General features: G+C 33.4%; 1 protein-coding gene across 9 annotated transcripts in view; it reads right to left on the bottom strand.

The window, feature by feature from the left end:
- The window catches only part of LOC136845771 (trichohyalin-like), a 576,224-nt gene that overhangs the window by 328,292 nt on the left and 232,104 nt on the right, over nt 1-15,828 (bottom strand). For all 9 annotated transcript variants that reach the window (XM_067116039.1, XM_067116041.1, XM_067116040.1 and 6 more), the window contains exon 8: nt 5,423-5,562. In XM_067116039.1, coding sequence (XP_066972140.1) covers nt 5,423-5,562 — 140 coding nt within the window. The remainder of the gene's footprint in view (nt 1-5,422; nt 5,563-15,828) is intronic.

Consider the following 15,828-nt stretch of genomic DNA (forward strand, 5'->3'; position numbering starts at 1 on the left):
TATATATAAAGAAATCCTCCCAATCCTACAACCAGGATTCTTGGTCATAAAAGCTCGCAGCATCCTTTCTAGTTTTAGTACAACACAAAGGTCAGGTCTCTTCACAGACAATAAATCACGAAAGGGTTCCTAAAGAGAGAGATTTTCCTAAAACCTTGTAATATAAATCTCCATGGAAAAGCGAGAAAGATAAACAATGGCATGAGAAAAGGAAAAGGCAAAGCGGAAGCATAAAGTTAATGGACTTTGCATTTCAGTTGACGACAAACCTGTCTGTAAAAAAAACAGAAAGATTATAGGATTCAAGAAACACAAAAGAATGCAAAAGGATATGCAAATGATGTTCTCCTTCACTACCTGAGTAATGTGATAGTGTTGGTTCTTTCTACCTGGCATAGTGAAAGTCTTGGACTAAAATACCGACAAAGAAAACGATAAGAATAGTCATACATAGCTGTAAATTATTCTCTCCAATTGTTTCCAGAATAATTTGCCACCTGTTGGCTATGATTACCCCATGCAAAGATAGTGTTTTGTTGATATATATATATATATATATATATATATATATATATATATATATATATATATATATATATATATATATATATATATATATATATATATATATATATATATATATATATATATATATATATATTATATATATACGTGTGTATATGTGTGTATGTATATAATGCATATATACATAAATATACATATGTACATGTATATACATTTGGCTACATGCCCTTTCCCCAATCTGGTTCTCATTAAGTCTTTCGAAACGAGGTTGCTAAACCCATGCCCTTTTCACACCTGGCTGCGACTGAACAAAGTCAACTAACCACCGGGTCAACAGTTCAACAGACAGAAGTTTCCAAAAAAAGATCCAAAGTCGTGTGTGTGTGTGTGTGTGTGTGTGTGTGTGTGTGTGTGTGTGTGTGTGTGTGTGTGTGTGTGTGTGTGTGTGTGGACATGCGGAGGAAATGCTCTTGAAGTGTGTAATAAGCCTCTGTGACAAATGGCAACCAGCTTTTCACACCTGTGGAATACAAGAAAAAAAACTATCAGGATCCTCGTGGTTTTCATGCATTAATTATTTCGTGGTTGGTTTGCGTTTTACTTTTTACTTTAATTATTTCGTGGTTGGTTTGCGTTTTACTTTCTCGTACGCTTTCTCCCTTTATTTATCAAAGATGCAAAAAGAGTTTTACAACCCTAAACTCTAAAATCCTTTAAATAATTCACAAACGCAGACATCTGTTTCATTTAATACGATTATAACATCTATAGCTATATTTTTTTACGGCGAGTTCATTTTATTCACAGCCTCTCCGATTGGTTGAAAGGCTGCGTACCGAACTGAGTGACTTTTTAAAACTCTTTTGAAATATATCCATACTAATAAAGAATTTAAAAACATAAAACATCACGTAAATATCACGTGAAAAATGTTTCACGTTATCAAAAGCAATTTGGAACAACAATATATGAAAAAAAGATAGAAAAAATTAACGTATGTACTAAGGGCAGGAGACATTTTCTCGTTTTTATATTAGTTTCTTCATATTAATAATAAGTAGGTTCTTGAATTCTTCGGTAAAATTATGTTTATTTTTAAATCGCACATCAATTCATAAAGTTGTAAACAATTACTCCCAAAACGAGATTTTATTATCATCACAAACGCAATATAATTAATAGTACCAATGATTAACTGGTTTAATTGAAGTCTGTCTTTGTATAAACTGTACAGGACTTCGTTCTACATCTTTATCATATCTGCTGCTTGGTAGTTAAATAGTATAACTGAGTAGCAGCAAAGGGATAGATACACTATTTGAAGTACATTACCAGACAGCATAGCTTACGTACAACAGTCTTGCATTTATTGGTAAGTTTTGAGAAACTGGTCCTTTAAATACAACAAAAAATACATTACAAGTGCGAAAATAAAAGGCAGTTCCTTTGAAAGCCAAGAGGAGAACTGAAAACAGAAACAGAAGTAATCCTGGTAAAATGGCCACTCACTCGGGGCAACGAACTACAAGTGTGCCAAACCTTGCAGTAAGGACTGCAAAATATTTTTTTTTTTAAAGGGCTCTGAAACAAGTGTTGGGTTACATATGACCGACAATACTGCCCTGTCTCTTGGCTCTGCGCGAACTTCTGCCTTGCAATTCCAGACGTGCATTTAAATGTATCGATACAGTTTCTCTAATCTAAATTCTACACCAAATCCCAGCGTTTCGGGCTGTGCCAGTTCGCCTTAGATGTAAATGAAATGTTTCTGTGAACTTAGCAAATGGTCTAAAGCCTTCCACTTGTGCAGAATATATGTCTCGTTAACTATTGTCACAACCTAAAACGTTTACTGTTTAAAGAGAAGTGTGATAGTTCTGACAAAGTGAAAGTATCTCGAAATATCAATCTTATTCTATTTCCATAGAGAATGTCAGTGCATAGGTGAACTATTAAGGCCTCATCGAGAAGGCAGCCAACAGCGTAAGGGAAAAGATTTCCAGTCTTCAGAGCAGACAAGTCAGTGAGAGACCGGAGCTTGAGACTTGTGACATTGATGATAGGAGTCTGCTGATATGGTTGCACATGGCCATCTCAACTGAGGATACAAAGATGAAAGGACCCATTTACTCCATGTTTCAGAAGATGAAAACTGCAATGAGAATTGACAACTCTCTGGACGTACTTAATTCGCAAGTCTTGATTTCGTTCATTCCATTATAGTACTTATTCAGTTACGTGTACTTTCAGTGGCAAAGTATTCCTGTCATATTTTCTAAGAAACCGGTGATTGTTAGTTTTACTAGTTTCATTATTTCGTTTGCTCTTTCCTTATTTCATTCCGAAGTCCTACAGCAGTTTTACGAAACTTATATACCCATACTCTAATGTGTCTTTGTTTTGAAAAAGAAAAAACTGGATCAAGTAGTTAACGATATGAGAAGTTGCTTCCATCAATGATGTGGTTTGTGACATGGGCTAATTTGACAAAAGTAATTGTTTTAAAAATAATGACGCTGGCAGGGTGAAAACTTCCCTCAGATAAGATTCAACCGAGCATACGGTATTGCATTTATCAACATCTGAAATCATTTTGCCAAAATCTTGCATAAAGTACATGTTTGTTAAAGCTGAGCGTAACAAATAAAATGTCTGTTCATGCTGATCTTAGATAACAAGGTTGAAAAATTCTAACCCAACTTAGATTTATCGTTAACAATTTACAATTAAATGTTAAAGAGAATGCGTCTTTTTTCCAGATACAAAAATTATAGATATGCATCATATATAAGATGAACAGAATAGCATATAATAAACCATACCAGGTTTCCTGAGTGAAAGATATTTATTCGGAGAAACATCACCTTGTATCTGTTTTTCCACTGGTATCTTTTATCCGATTTAGTAGCGCCCAAAATAGGCTTAGTTGGGGAGGTACTAAGGGTTACCTAGACGCCAGGTCTGGCTCACCAACTAATGAAGGGAAGGATATTCTTCACTTTCCATCCTATCTCGCCCGTTCAAAAAAATATCCCCCAATCCCCGTTTCCTCCATTCAACCCATACCATCTCCGATTTTCTTGAAGATTTCATTGATCCAAAGCGTAGCCCTTAAAGATTATTGTGAGAAAATCATTCCGAAGTTTCCTTGATTAAATTTCGATTAATACTTGAGTATAGAAACATTCTTTGTAACTAGTGAAATATGAATCAGAGTTGACTCAGAGAATGCTTGAATCATCGAGCAAATATTTCCTGAATTCTATCATCTTTGAATTTTGTAAAGGTAGGATCCCGTGATACTGAAATGAAATAACCACCAATCCCTGACACTCAGAGCGATCTTCACTGACGTTTTTAAATATATTTAAGTTTTGACATAGAGGCCTCTTTTTTCTTTTTCTTTTTTTTGACCTTGCAATTTCAAATATGAAAGACAAGGCAGAAAATTTCAAACTCTCGTGAAAGCATAGTTTATAATGCTCTCTAATGCAAATAATAATGCAGTCAATTCTACTGCAAAAAACACTTTTCTGATCCAGAACCCTTAAAAAAAAAAAAACACTGACTCCATTTCTGAAGAAATATAATCCATTAACTAACATCTTTTGAATTATTAATTGCGATACTTGTACTTGTTTACTCTCTCTCTCTCTCTCTCTCTTTCTCTTTCTCTCTCTCTCTCTCTCAACAGCTCTGATATTCTGACTTCATCTTCCTGAAATTTTCCTCATGATTAAGAATGGAGGAAAGAGCGGCATTCTTCATCTCATTCTCCATTTACCCAAATTGAAGACCATGGTGCAGGGCTTAATTTCCAGCCTTCTCGTACTTTTATATTTTTCCTATTACCCATAGGGAGCAAGACACGACAATCGATTTGATGGACTTTAAAAACCCCGAAAGCCGAACATTTTTATCGAAACTATGGTAGCTACGATAACTTTCACCTAATTGAAGCTCTAATTTCTTGTTCCCCTCCTTTATAATTTCCTCTCTCTCTCTCTCTCTCTCTCTCTCTCTCTCTCTCTCTCTCTGTCAGCACTGAACAGCACACAAAGCATCTTTAAATAATTTAATTTATCTGTTGCCGTTAGATCTTATTACTTTTCCTTCCCCCTGACAGATATACATTTCTAAGACTCCAAACAAAGAAACCAGTTCTTATCTTTATTGCTTTAGATGGGGATTTTGAAAAGATTTTCCTCTACTTTCTTGTCACTTTCGGAATTTTCGGAATTTCTTCAGGACCCTGGTATAAAGCACTTTAAATCTTTTTCACTATATTTTTTGTCTCTGCTGTTCACTTGTCCCATTTTAGAGCTTGAACAGAATATTTCAGGTACCATTTCTGAGAGAGAGAGAGAGAGACAGAGAGAGAGAGATGACCTTGGTGCTAGTCAAAGTTATCACAGCATTTGCGTTAGAAATTTGTAGCAAACTCTGTGCGAGAGGTATTAGTGAAGACTTTTCATCAAAACTGAGACACAATCTGTTTTATCTAGAATGCAAGGTGAATAACAAAGAAAACAAGTGATAAGCAAACAAAAAAATCATCCTTCTAGACTAAGTTTCATTTCAGAGAGCAAAGAATAATCTTTTGAAATATCCACGCGATTTACTCTGAAGATGAATCCAGCCTACTTCAGCAATTACTCCTCTCCCATTCAGGGTTGTGGCTTAAACCCAAACTACTTTCCAGTCATTTCTCTCATACGTCCATTTATACAGAGATTATTCGCGATAATTTCAATAAAATTTTCACAGCAACGCGCATGAGCATGGATACTAACTTCTTAAATAATAATGATAATAATTTCTTCGAAACTCTCAGTCGCTATTATTCGATTACTCCAGTCCTCCCTCATTATATCCTTCTTTTTTTGCCTCCACTTACCTCAATCTCTCCTCCCACTCTTCTTCTTGGAGCCTCTTTTCTTCCTCCAAGTTCCGGATCTTGACGTCGTAATCTCTCTTTTCCTGGCTAAATCTAAGTGCCGCTTCCTGGGCATCTTGCTCCTTCATCTGAACCTTTAGCTGAGAGAAGAAAAAAAAAAACAATTATCCTAAGCCACTCGGTTCCCTCTTAGATAGGGATGACTAACGATAATTACTTTAGGGTGAACGAAAAAAATTATTGACCAAAATCCCGATTAATAAGATGAGAATACCTTAATCTGAGCTTATAAAAAAAGGTTTATTCTGCATGGACTGTACAGGTGATGTCCTCTTTAACAAGACAAGAGAAAGATGATTACTGTAACCGGGAAACAATAAAGGAAGATTACTTAAGTCTCGAATATATGATGAAAGACAATGCTGATAAAAATGATCTAAAACAATTAGGAATGGTCATTTCACCCTACAGGGACGAAGAGTTTTGCTTCAGAATTGGTAAATGACCCCATTAATTCAGAGGGGACTGAAATAAGATGATATAATTTTAGAATGATAAATGAACGGTAGTAAGGGTTGTTCTCATTAAAAAAAATTACTTGAATTCATTTCAAACTTAGACAAGCGGCCACGTTTTGAGACCAAACCATTCTGTGAAGGGGATCATTAGAATTTGGTGTTTTATACAAAAACCTTCACAGCTGTAGTTGTAAATGTAGTTTTAACATCAAAGATATTGGTTAATTCTATAGACCAATATCCTTAATAACTATTATTTAAAACCAATAACTTCCACCGTATTGTTATTAATTCTTTAAATTCTATTTACCACCACGAAACAAATGATTCCACATTCTACTTGAGAAGCCGGCGACAAGACGTCCAAATTTATCAGAGCAAGATGAAAAAAGATGGATGACGTTATTCAACAGAGATGCGACGATAATATAACTATAATATTATTCTACATGACTTATATAAACGTGCCAACAAATGTAATACAATTTCTTTAATGTCACCGAATTCGTTGTAATACTTGATTTTTTATTCGTTTCCATGTATTTCATCATCAAGTATCATAGTTTAACTGTTCGTACTGAGCTCTTGAGTGTAAAGAATCATTTCTCAGTCCATCGTCTGTGACCTGATGTCGATATATATAATAATTATGAGATTCACACCATTAACGAAATGCTGAAATACCAACCTCAGATTAGTGTAATTTTCATAAAAGCATAAAAATACTTGACTCCTTGATTTATATCATTCATTCTGTTTCTGAGTTTCTATTAACCGAGTTGTACGTTATTGTTTTCATTCCTGATTAAATGCTGAGCCTCCTCCCATGAAGAATACGTTACTAACAGGATGAAACTTGGCAGTTACATAATGGATCGAGTAAGAGATAACGTCGTTTCAGTGGAGAAAGGACACTTCTACTCAACGCAGAATTAGGTTACTTAGGTGCTCTTTCCTTTACTAGGTTTTCTGCTTTTTTTAAAGCACATCCACACTCACTGGAACTCAGCAGAGTTTGTCTTACATCTCTGTACTTTATAATGCACATATAAAGTGATTTTTTTTTACCAGTTACCAACGATACCTCTTTGAATCACAAATAATAATGAGGTTACCCATCCCCGTGGTAACTATTTTCTCAGTAGCTAGCAAAATTATTTGAGTACTTTAAAAAAATCATTTAAGAGCAAAAACAAAAGCTCTATCCCATATGCACAAGATGCAAAACTAGCATTGGGTACAACAGTGCAAAATTATAATCTATGTTCTTCCTCCTGTGCCTTGACAATTAACGAACATCCGCATCTACGGGTATACAAGTCTTCCTGGTATCAATAAAATGTTGCTCTTGCTGACGAAGTGAAAACTGAAATTTCTATTACGTAGAAGACTTTGAGTTTAAGAGCTTTACTAATTGTTCCAGCATCTGACTGAGAGCCGGCATCGTCCAAAACATTAATAACTTGTGTGGATCTCAAACATCACCTCGCTAACCTAATGTCACCATAATAAATAAAATCTAGAATCTCCTATAAGCTTCAGGTTACTTAGAAATACATGTTCCACCCACAAGAAAGGTTTGACAGGTAAACAGTTTTTATAACTTTAGATAAGTCTTCTGCAAATATGCACTTAGAGATGTATTCGCCTAAACCTACAACACAAAGACCTAGGGAAGCAAAGTAAAGCCAAGATGGCCCATGAGCTTACTCTTAAGCAGTAACCTAACTCCTGCCTGGGTTGTGATTTGAAATAGGGATAACTTGTCAAACATCTATAGACGAATAGAAGTCTGATACAAGGTTTTAGAAAACTACCATTTCCCATCAAGTTCGGCACCCTTGATCGAATCCTACGGTTCTACGGAGGTGACAATACGTTTATTCACCGAGTGACAGGATAAGGAGAGTAGTTACTTTCCATCAAAAGTTCTAAGACAGAATGTTACCAGTCAAGATGGATTCTTCAGTGTGTTCAAGTTAGTTTACTTCAAAGGATATAATCTCTGTATTAATTCTAATTTCATCGATGGTATTATGAAACTTTTCTTTTATAGAATTTTTAGTAAATATTAATACGTATGTATATATATATATATATATATATATATATTAATATATAAGTTTATCTTAGTTTTACCAGACCACTGAGCTGATTAACAGCTCTCCTAGGGCTGGCCCGAAGGATAGACTTATTTTACGTGGCTAAGAACCTTTTTGGTTATAGCAACGGGAAGCTTATTTGGAATCCGAACCACATTTAGCGAGAAATGAATTTCTATCACCAGAAATAAATTCCTCTAACTCTTCATCAGCCGGCCATGGGAATTGAACTCCGGCCCATCGAATGACAGTCTGAAGCTCAACCGGTTCGGCCAACAAAGGGCTATATATATATATATATATATATATATATATATATATATATATATATATATATATATATATATATATATATATATATTGAATACACGAATGTCACGAGATTAGAATTTCTGTGAAGTCCTTTTCCTAGTATGCAATATCAGAAAACAATTTATTTTTTGCTTCAGTCCCCCAGATATTCGCAACACATAATCTAGCAACAGCTCCCCGGGGTGAGAGATTTTTGTCAAAGTATCGGCCATCACCGATTTTATTACTCTGGTGTCGAATTAAAGCTGAGCTCTTCCTGTTTCATGTCTTGAAACATCAGTTTCAGCTGCCTCAACAGTTACTAACGATAAGTGCTCAAATACACCTCGGTCAAGTTCTCAGATATAAAAAAATGCCTTTCATATACCTCTCTCTCTCTCTCTCTCTCTCTCTCTCTCTCTCTCTCTCTCTCTCTCTCTCTCTCTCAGTGAAGAACGTCATAGCAGCATTAATTTTAGGTGAAATCAATCAAAATAATTAGACTTATGAGAAACAGCCTCTTCCTTAAAATCAACTGTTGAAACAGGAATTACAGTCCAGAAATCAAAGGTATTCCGAAGAAATTTAATACTCAATACTGCAATACAAAAATCTGCAATTTCTATTAGCGCAATATCTATCAGAAGATCTATAACTTTTCTACTGCACTGTAAAATATGTCTTATAAAATTAACCTACTTAAAGACGTTTAATAATTACTTTTGTGTGAACATAGTCAAGAAAAAGAACATTGAAAGCTTTTTAAACTCGTCTTTCCAAGAGATTAATTTTTAAGCTTGCAGTTTACGGCGGTTCAGCGTGGCTAGCTAAGACGATCTGTTTTACTGACATATCTTAGTAAGCGGTAAAGCTACAAAATAATGAGATGAAAGACATAAAACAGTACGATTACCTGTAAGAATAAAATTATATTTGGAGTTTTATCATTAAAGGAAGGTCTATTATACACTGACAGAGTATGCATAATGCCAATAAAAAGATCAACGATTTTCAGGATACGAAATCTTTACAGTGTTAAAAATATCAAGTTTTCTTAGTTTAGCAGCATCATTTCATGGTGGTTTAATGAAAAATTTGTTAACTTCGCCCACTGCAAAAAACATTTGGAAAAATATAGGTACGTGTGCAGCATGTTATGGTTTGACACACACACACACGAACAAAGATACATACATCTAAAATACAGACGAAAGTAATTTCAAAACGGCGAAATTCACGAACAATATTGCAACACAATATTTTGTAGAAGACACCAATAACTGTGCTAGGAAAAGGTAAGCCTTAGCTTTCAGTACCTGAGTATCCTCATTTGCAAGGCATCGTTGACAAGCATAATAAATAAAATGTTCAACACTTTTATGAAAAAGCGCATAGCACTTCAGAGCAAGTTCAGAGTCTCCTTTTAAATACAGATTAAATACTGATAAAAAACTGTTTGCAAATACAAATGTCACGCGCATAATACTACTTTAATTACTCTACCTCTCATTCCTCTGCGGGACAGGCTTAATGAAAGTCCAGTTCCATTTTAGAAAATGAACTTTAACAATAGCAAGAAGACAACACACATTATTAAATGACCCATTACTTTAATCTAATGTCAGCTTTTGTGTAGAGATTCATTTTAATCTTTTTACAAAACCTGCTTTTTTCCCAAATCATGGCACCAGACAATTTCGGCAAATGGACTGGCTGGAGACCCATAACCAACACGGGATATCTAACCTCATGCAAAATAATTTAAAATAGAAATAAAATGTTGTAGGTAAAAATAAGAGCCAAATAGCATATACATGTGGTATTCCAGAATCTTTTTTTTTTAACCTTTCTGTCACCTATCAAATTCTGAGAAACCATTTACCTCTGACCCTTGCATCTCTCAAAGGTAAACTCATCTACTTTTGAAATGATGGCCCAGCCAAATTCTCTGATCTGAATACCGGGATACATGAAGATTTATTAATCACTGAAATTTTATTTTGATTTATAAACTGATCAACAGCAACGACAGAAAATGTTTTTTCCTGCAGCTTCAATAACGAAACATTTTTCGATTTAGCAACCGTCTCTCATTCGTTATTAGATGACTCAAAAATTAAAAGAATGAATCACTCGTATTCACGCATTTAACTTACTACTCACTTTAAAAGCTATTCCTTTTGTAATTCATCTACTTTAACATTTATTTGTCAGAGCAATGTTACCTGTGAAGTCACCCCCTGAGTTTAGGCCATTGATAAAGCTGCTCAGATTAAGAATGAAAATTAAATATTAATGTATACAACGTACCTCGATCCATATCCGTCCCTAAACTTTCATTTAGAATGAAGACTTTAAGTGACAGCATCTCGCTTTCTCTTTTTGTGTATATATATATATATATATATATATTTTATATATATATATATATATATATATATATATATATATATATATATGGAATTTCCATCGCACTGTGATTTATATACAGTCACACTGTGATTTATATACAATCAATGGAGAATTAAAGTAAGTGATAAATGGTTCAGTACTGCCGGGTCTCGATCCCTCGACACAGTTACCTTCCAAAGACTCCGGCCATGGCTCAGTGGGAAGACTGTTGACTGGAGTCGTTGGAAGGTAACTGTGTCGAGGGATCGAGACCCGGCAGTACCGATCCATTTATCACTTATAATTCCCCTTCGTTGATAATTCCCCATCGGGGATATTCCCGAAGTACCGTGAATTGGATATTAAACGTCATTTTTAACTTCATGATTATATATATATATATATATATATATATATATATATATATATATATATATATATATATATATATATATATATATATATATATATATATATAATATATAATTAGAGAGAGAGAGAGAAAATTCTTGTATATAAATATATATATATATATAATATTATATTGTAGGTTTAATATATATATATATTATATATATCTATATATATCTATCTAATATATATATATTATATATATATATATATATATATATATATATATATATATATATATATATATATATATATATATATATATATATATATATATATATATATATATATATATATATATATTATATATATAATTCTCTTGTAGGTTTAATTCAAGTCTTTATATATCTAATCTATCTAATCATATATTATATATATATATATATATATATATATATATATATGTATATATATATATATATAAATTTTTCATAGGTTAAATTCAAGTCTCCTTTTGCTTTTAGAATCGTTTTCTACAAGGTACATTCTTACTTTGTACCAAGAAAGTAATAAGTGGAAGAAAAGACTACACAGCGAAACGGTAACCTTATCTATTTTCTTTTAAAGACTCGAGTAATAAGAGAACAAAATAGACAGCGGGTCCTGCAAACTTTCGTTAATTAACTTTAGGTGGTCCTCATTTCTTACCAGAAAATTCTTCCAATTACTGAGTCGCTTATGCTTTTTCGTTTCGGTATTTTTTCAGAAGTTAATCCAGATAACCTGCACTTTACAGCGACTCCTTTTAGTGTTTCCCTTAAGGTTCCAACTGCATAATGAGCTTTCTGAATTAAACAGTTGTCCTCCTGATTATGATTATATCATAAAAATTATCTTTATTTTCATCAGTGTCATTGCAGGGTTTAATAAGTATAATGAAATGATATTGTCATCTTGTTATAAAAAAAAATTCTACAGGCGTTAAACTGCAGAGAAAAGTACCCTGGTTCTTTTGCGAGACATGCTTTATAAAATCTTTCTTTTCTTAAACGAAAATGAATGACTGCTTTCTTAATCGAAGACGTGCAACACCTAGGAGAATAACAAAAAGGCCAAGCACCTATATCACAGGAACGGAACAACCAGATATTTGAAGTGGAAGAAAGACTCTATGACCGCTAAACCCTAACTAGCATCTCAGCTAGGACTCAAATCTTTCAGTTTTATACATATCTGCCACTGTGCAAGTAACCTGGACATGAAAATAGTTTTTACCTTACGATATCTACAGAAGGGCATTTGAAGAAAATGTGAAATTTCAGTGGCAGTGTAACCTCTCCAGGTCACAAAACCCACGGTTTTGGACAAAAACCTATGCTTGTTTTAAAATGTATATATTAGGAATACTTAACGAATTTCAAGTATACTGGTTTTGGAGAACTTCTATATTCAACATGTGCTTGCAAGTCGGGGTTCTCACGCTGCTGGATGGTAAACAAAGAACTTAGAATGTTTAAATGTTAAGTGTACGAGATTTATTAGACTTAGTCCAAGTATAAACTCAGAATTCCCAAGCAACTCTCCTTTGAAGTCTAAGACCAGCGTCGTTGGAAAGCTAAACAAAATGAGCACCATGTTTGTTTTTCTCCTCCCTTCTGGAGAAATTGCCCAAACAAGGACTTCATAGCAACTTCATATGCAACTACTAATGTACTTCAAAAGTTAATTTCTAAGTTTCTATGTTCATTTGTTGCACCTAAGTTACTGTAATTTTTAAAGGATTTTTACAATTTTTTAATTTGTTCAATACGAAGTGGCTTTAATACAATATTCATAACTTGTCCCTTATCAAGATTTTTTATGCATTATGATCCTAAATTCTTTTCAGTTACGCCAATATACAATAAATGGCTCAACCACTCTTGTTCATTAAACGAAACAATACAAAGGGAATGTAGAAAATACCATGCTCGTATAACTTTTTCTTGGTACCCAAGTCATTAAAGTTCGTGAGTCCCTTGTGCTTTAAATCCACCGAAACAGATAAGAGTTCAAGAAGTTGTTCTCCTGCAGCAAATCAATCTTATCTTTAGTTGCGGCACTGGAAAAAGAATTCAGATGGAAAAACAAAATTGGGTTTCCCGTTGACAAAGTTTTCCTTAAACTCAAGTTCTCTCTCTCTCTCTCTCTCTCTCTCTCTCTCTCTCTCTCTCTCTCTCTCTCTCTCTCTCTCTCTCTCTCTCCTCTGCAAGCTGAAGACTACTAGCATCCATGGACAAAAGAATATAGAGTTCTTAAAATTCAATTACATTTTCACTCCCATTAATACACCATGCTTCAGATGAGCCTCCAATGAACCTTTAATCACTCCTAGCACTTACAGAAATCTTGTATTCCATGAAAATCATAAAAGCTTACACTTTCATACAAAAGCTGATTCCCTTCTAAATCACTTTCACATACACACACACACACATACGAAGCTCAGAGGCAAAAAATTAGCTCGCGTTCTTAATGTCCCCGGCTGAATCGTGGTCCGCCCCTACCAATCGATCTAGCTGTAAAGAAGTACCAACGTCAATTCCGTTTATTTTTTTTATACAAGATTCCTAATCTTTTTTTTTTTTTTTTTTTTTGTACATGAATGAAACTGCGCTGAATGGTCTTTCTAACTAATGCAGCCCACTCATGGTGAAGATATCTTTGATAAGAATTACTTTATTATATGAGAATTTGTTTAGTTTATGAAATGTTGTAATAATTGGATATAATCATAATCTCATTCTGCTAAATGTTGGCAGCAACAGATTATATATGCCAAGGCCTGTCCTTCCCTTGGATTTTTCACTTGATGTATGTGTGATATAACCATCTAAGAAAAAATACTATTATTATTTTACGGTGAAAATTCCATGGAAGCACCCAAGAGTTTATCTTTTTGAATTTCCATGTGAGATTACCAAATTAAAGAGATCACCTTCGTCTTAAAAATCTAAAAGTGACTTCCGCTGAAAGTAAATTAACAATTTTTATTGCTTAATAAAATCAGAAATGGTAATGGTAATTTCGGAAGCTAACAAATCCAATATGCCATCATCTGGCACTTCCGTAAACAATGAAGTGATATCAAAGCTAACTAACCTATGGTTTGATGCTCAGTTCGTGTTTTCACATTTTTTTAACAAAGGTCGACTGAGTTTTTGATATCTGGGAATTAAATGTAACTTAAATAGAATAAAACCCTAATTTCAACAGATATTTTTATACCTTATAATCAATCGATTCTGCTGCGGTAATGATAGGTTGTACTTAATTGCCTGGTTTGTTGTTTGAAAATTAACCCATATGAATAAGGTAATGAAGGCCTAGTAGAGGTCAGTAAATCAACTGAATACTTCTTATTTCTAAACTGATTTTGTTTTTCATTTTCCTTCCTGACAAAAACATATAACGCGTGCGCAGACACATAAACACACTCGCACACACACATGTATATTCTATATATATAGAGTTATAATTACATAATATAATATATATATACATATATACGAGTATATATGTATGTATGTATATAAAATATATATATTATATGTATATAGGTCACTAGATTCGTCTATACAATTTATGTAAATCAGTTATTTTTCTGCATGATCCGTTTTGCCTCTTGTGTTTAACCTTCCATACCAAATGTCCAAAAAATAACAGTCGCAGTTATAAACTTTTAAAATTTTTGAGCCATGTGACCAAACAGACATGTTTGATACAGCCTAATTTACATACGGACTGGCATTATTTTAACAACACTGATTTGCCAACGTAATATCTGTGATATATGCAAAATATGAAATATTTTCCATTGGTCGTTTTGGTGAGCCTCTTTTTAGTTTTCAGGAAAATCCAATTTGGCCACAATGCCATGTGGGGTTGAAATGGAATTTTCCTTTAAACTGCGTATAATGCAGTATTTTAGGCCGCTTATCACAAATATGAATTCAGAAGTGTAATACACTGCAATTCACTTGGAATACAGTAATACTGCAATCAGTGCAAACCTTTTTAAATATAACTTTTAGATAAAGGTGTTTTGTGTGAAATTCCACTACATTTACTGCAAAAGTATTTCTTCAAGATGTTTCTGAATCAGATTTATATAATAATAATAATAATAATAATAATAATAATAATAATAATAATAATAATAATAATAATAATAATAATACTGTAATATAAACAAACTATGCAAATAGAGTTTAACGTAAACTTGTTCTTAACAATGGTATTTAACACTACTGGTGTTCAAATATTACCAAATTTGTTTTTATTAATTTTCATAATAAAAATGAAATCGAAGTATGATTCACATTGCTAAAAATATTTATAGAGCAACCAACTTATCACATATAACACAAACATTATGATGTTTTGTAAGCTGTGCCTCCCAACACATTGAGCTTTTGTCCAATCTATGGAAGTATAAGCTAATGGAAACGATTGCTTTCACCAAAGCACATAATTTTTTGAGGATACTAACATATTCGAATTCAAAACTTAGCACCTCAAGGAAAGTGTTTGATGGTTAAATGCATACGATGACGTATGACATTGCTTACTGATCTCATATTACACGGACAATCCCAAGACTAAGCAGGAAAAAGTAATGGTTATATAAAGGTATTTTTTGTCATTTTTTTAAGAAGTCAAAGAATTATCTCTTATTTCCAGTCTCGTGCTCAATGGTCCCTCATATCAAACC

Source organism: Macrobrachium rosenbergii, chromosome 14, assembly GCF_040412425.1.
Source record: "Macrobrachium rosenbergii isolate ZJJX-2024 chromosome 14, ASM4041242v1, whole genome shotgun sequence".
In the NCBI taxonomy this organism is placed as follows: Eukaryota; Metazoa; Arthropoda; class Malacostraca; order Decapoda; family Palaemonidae; genus Macrobrachium; species Macrobrachium rosenbergii.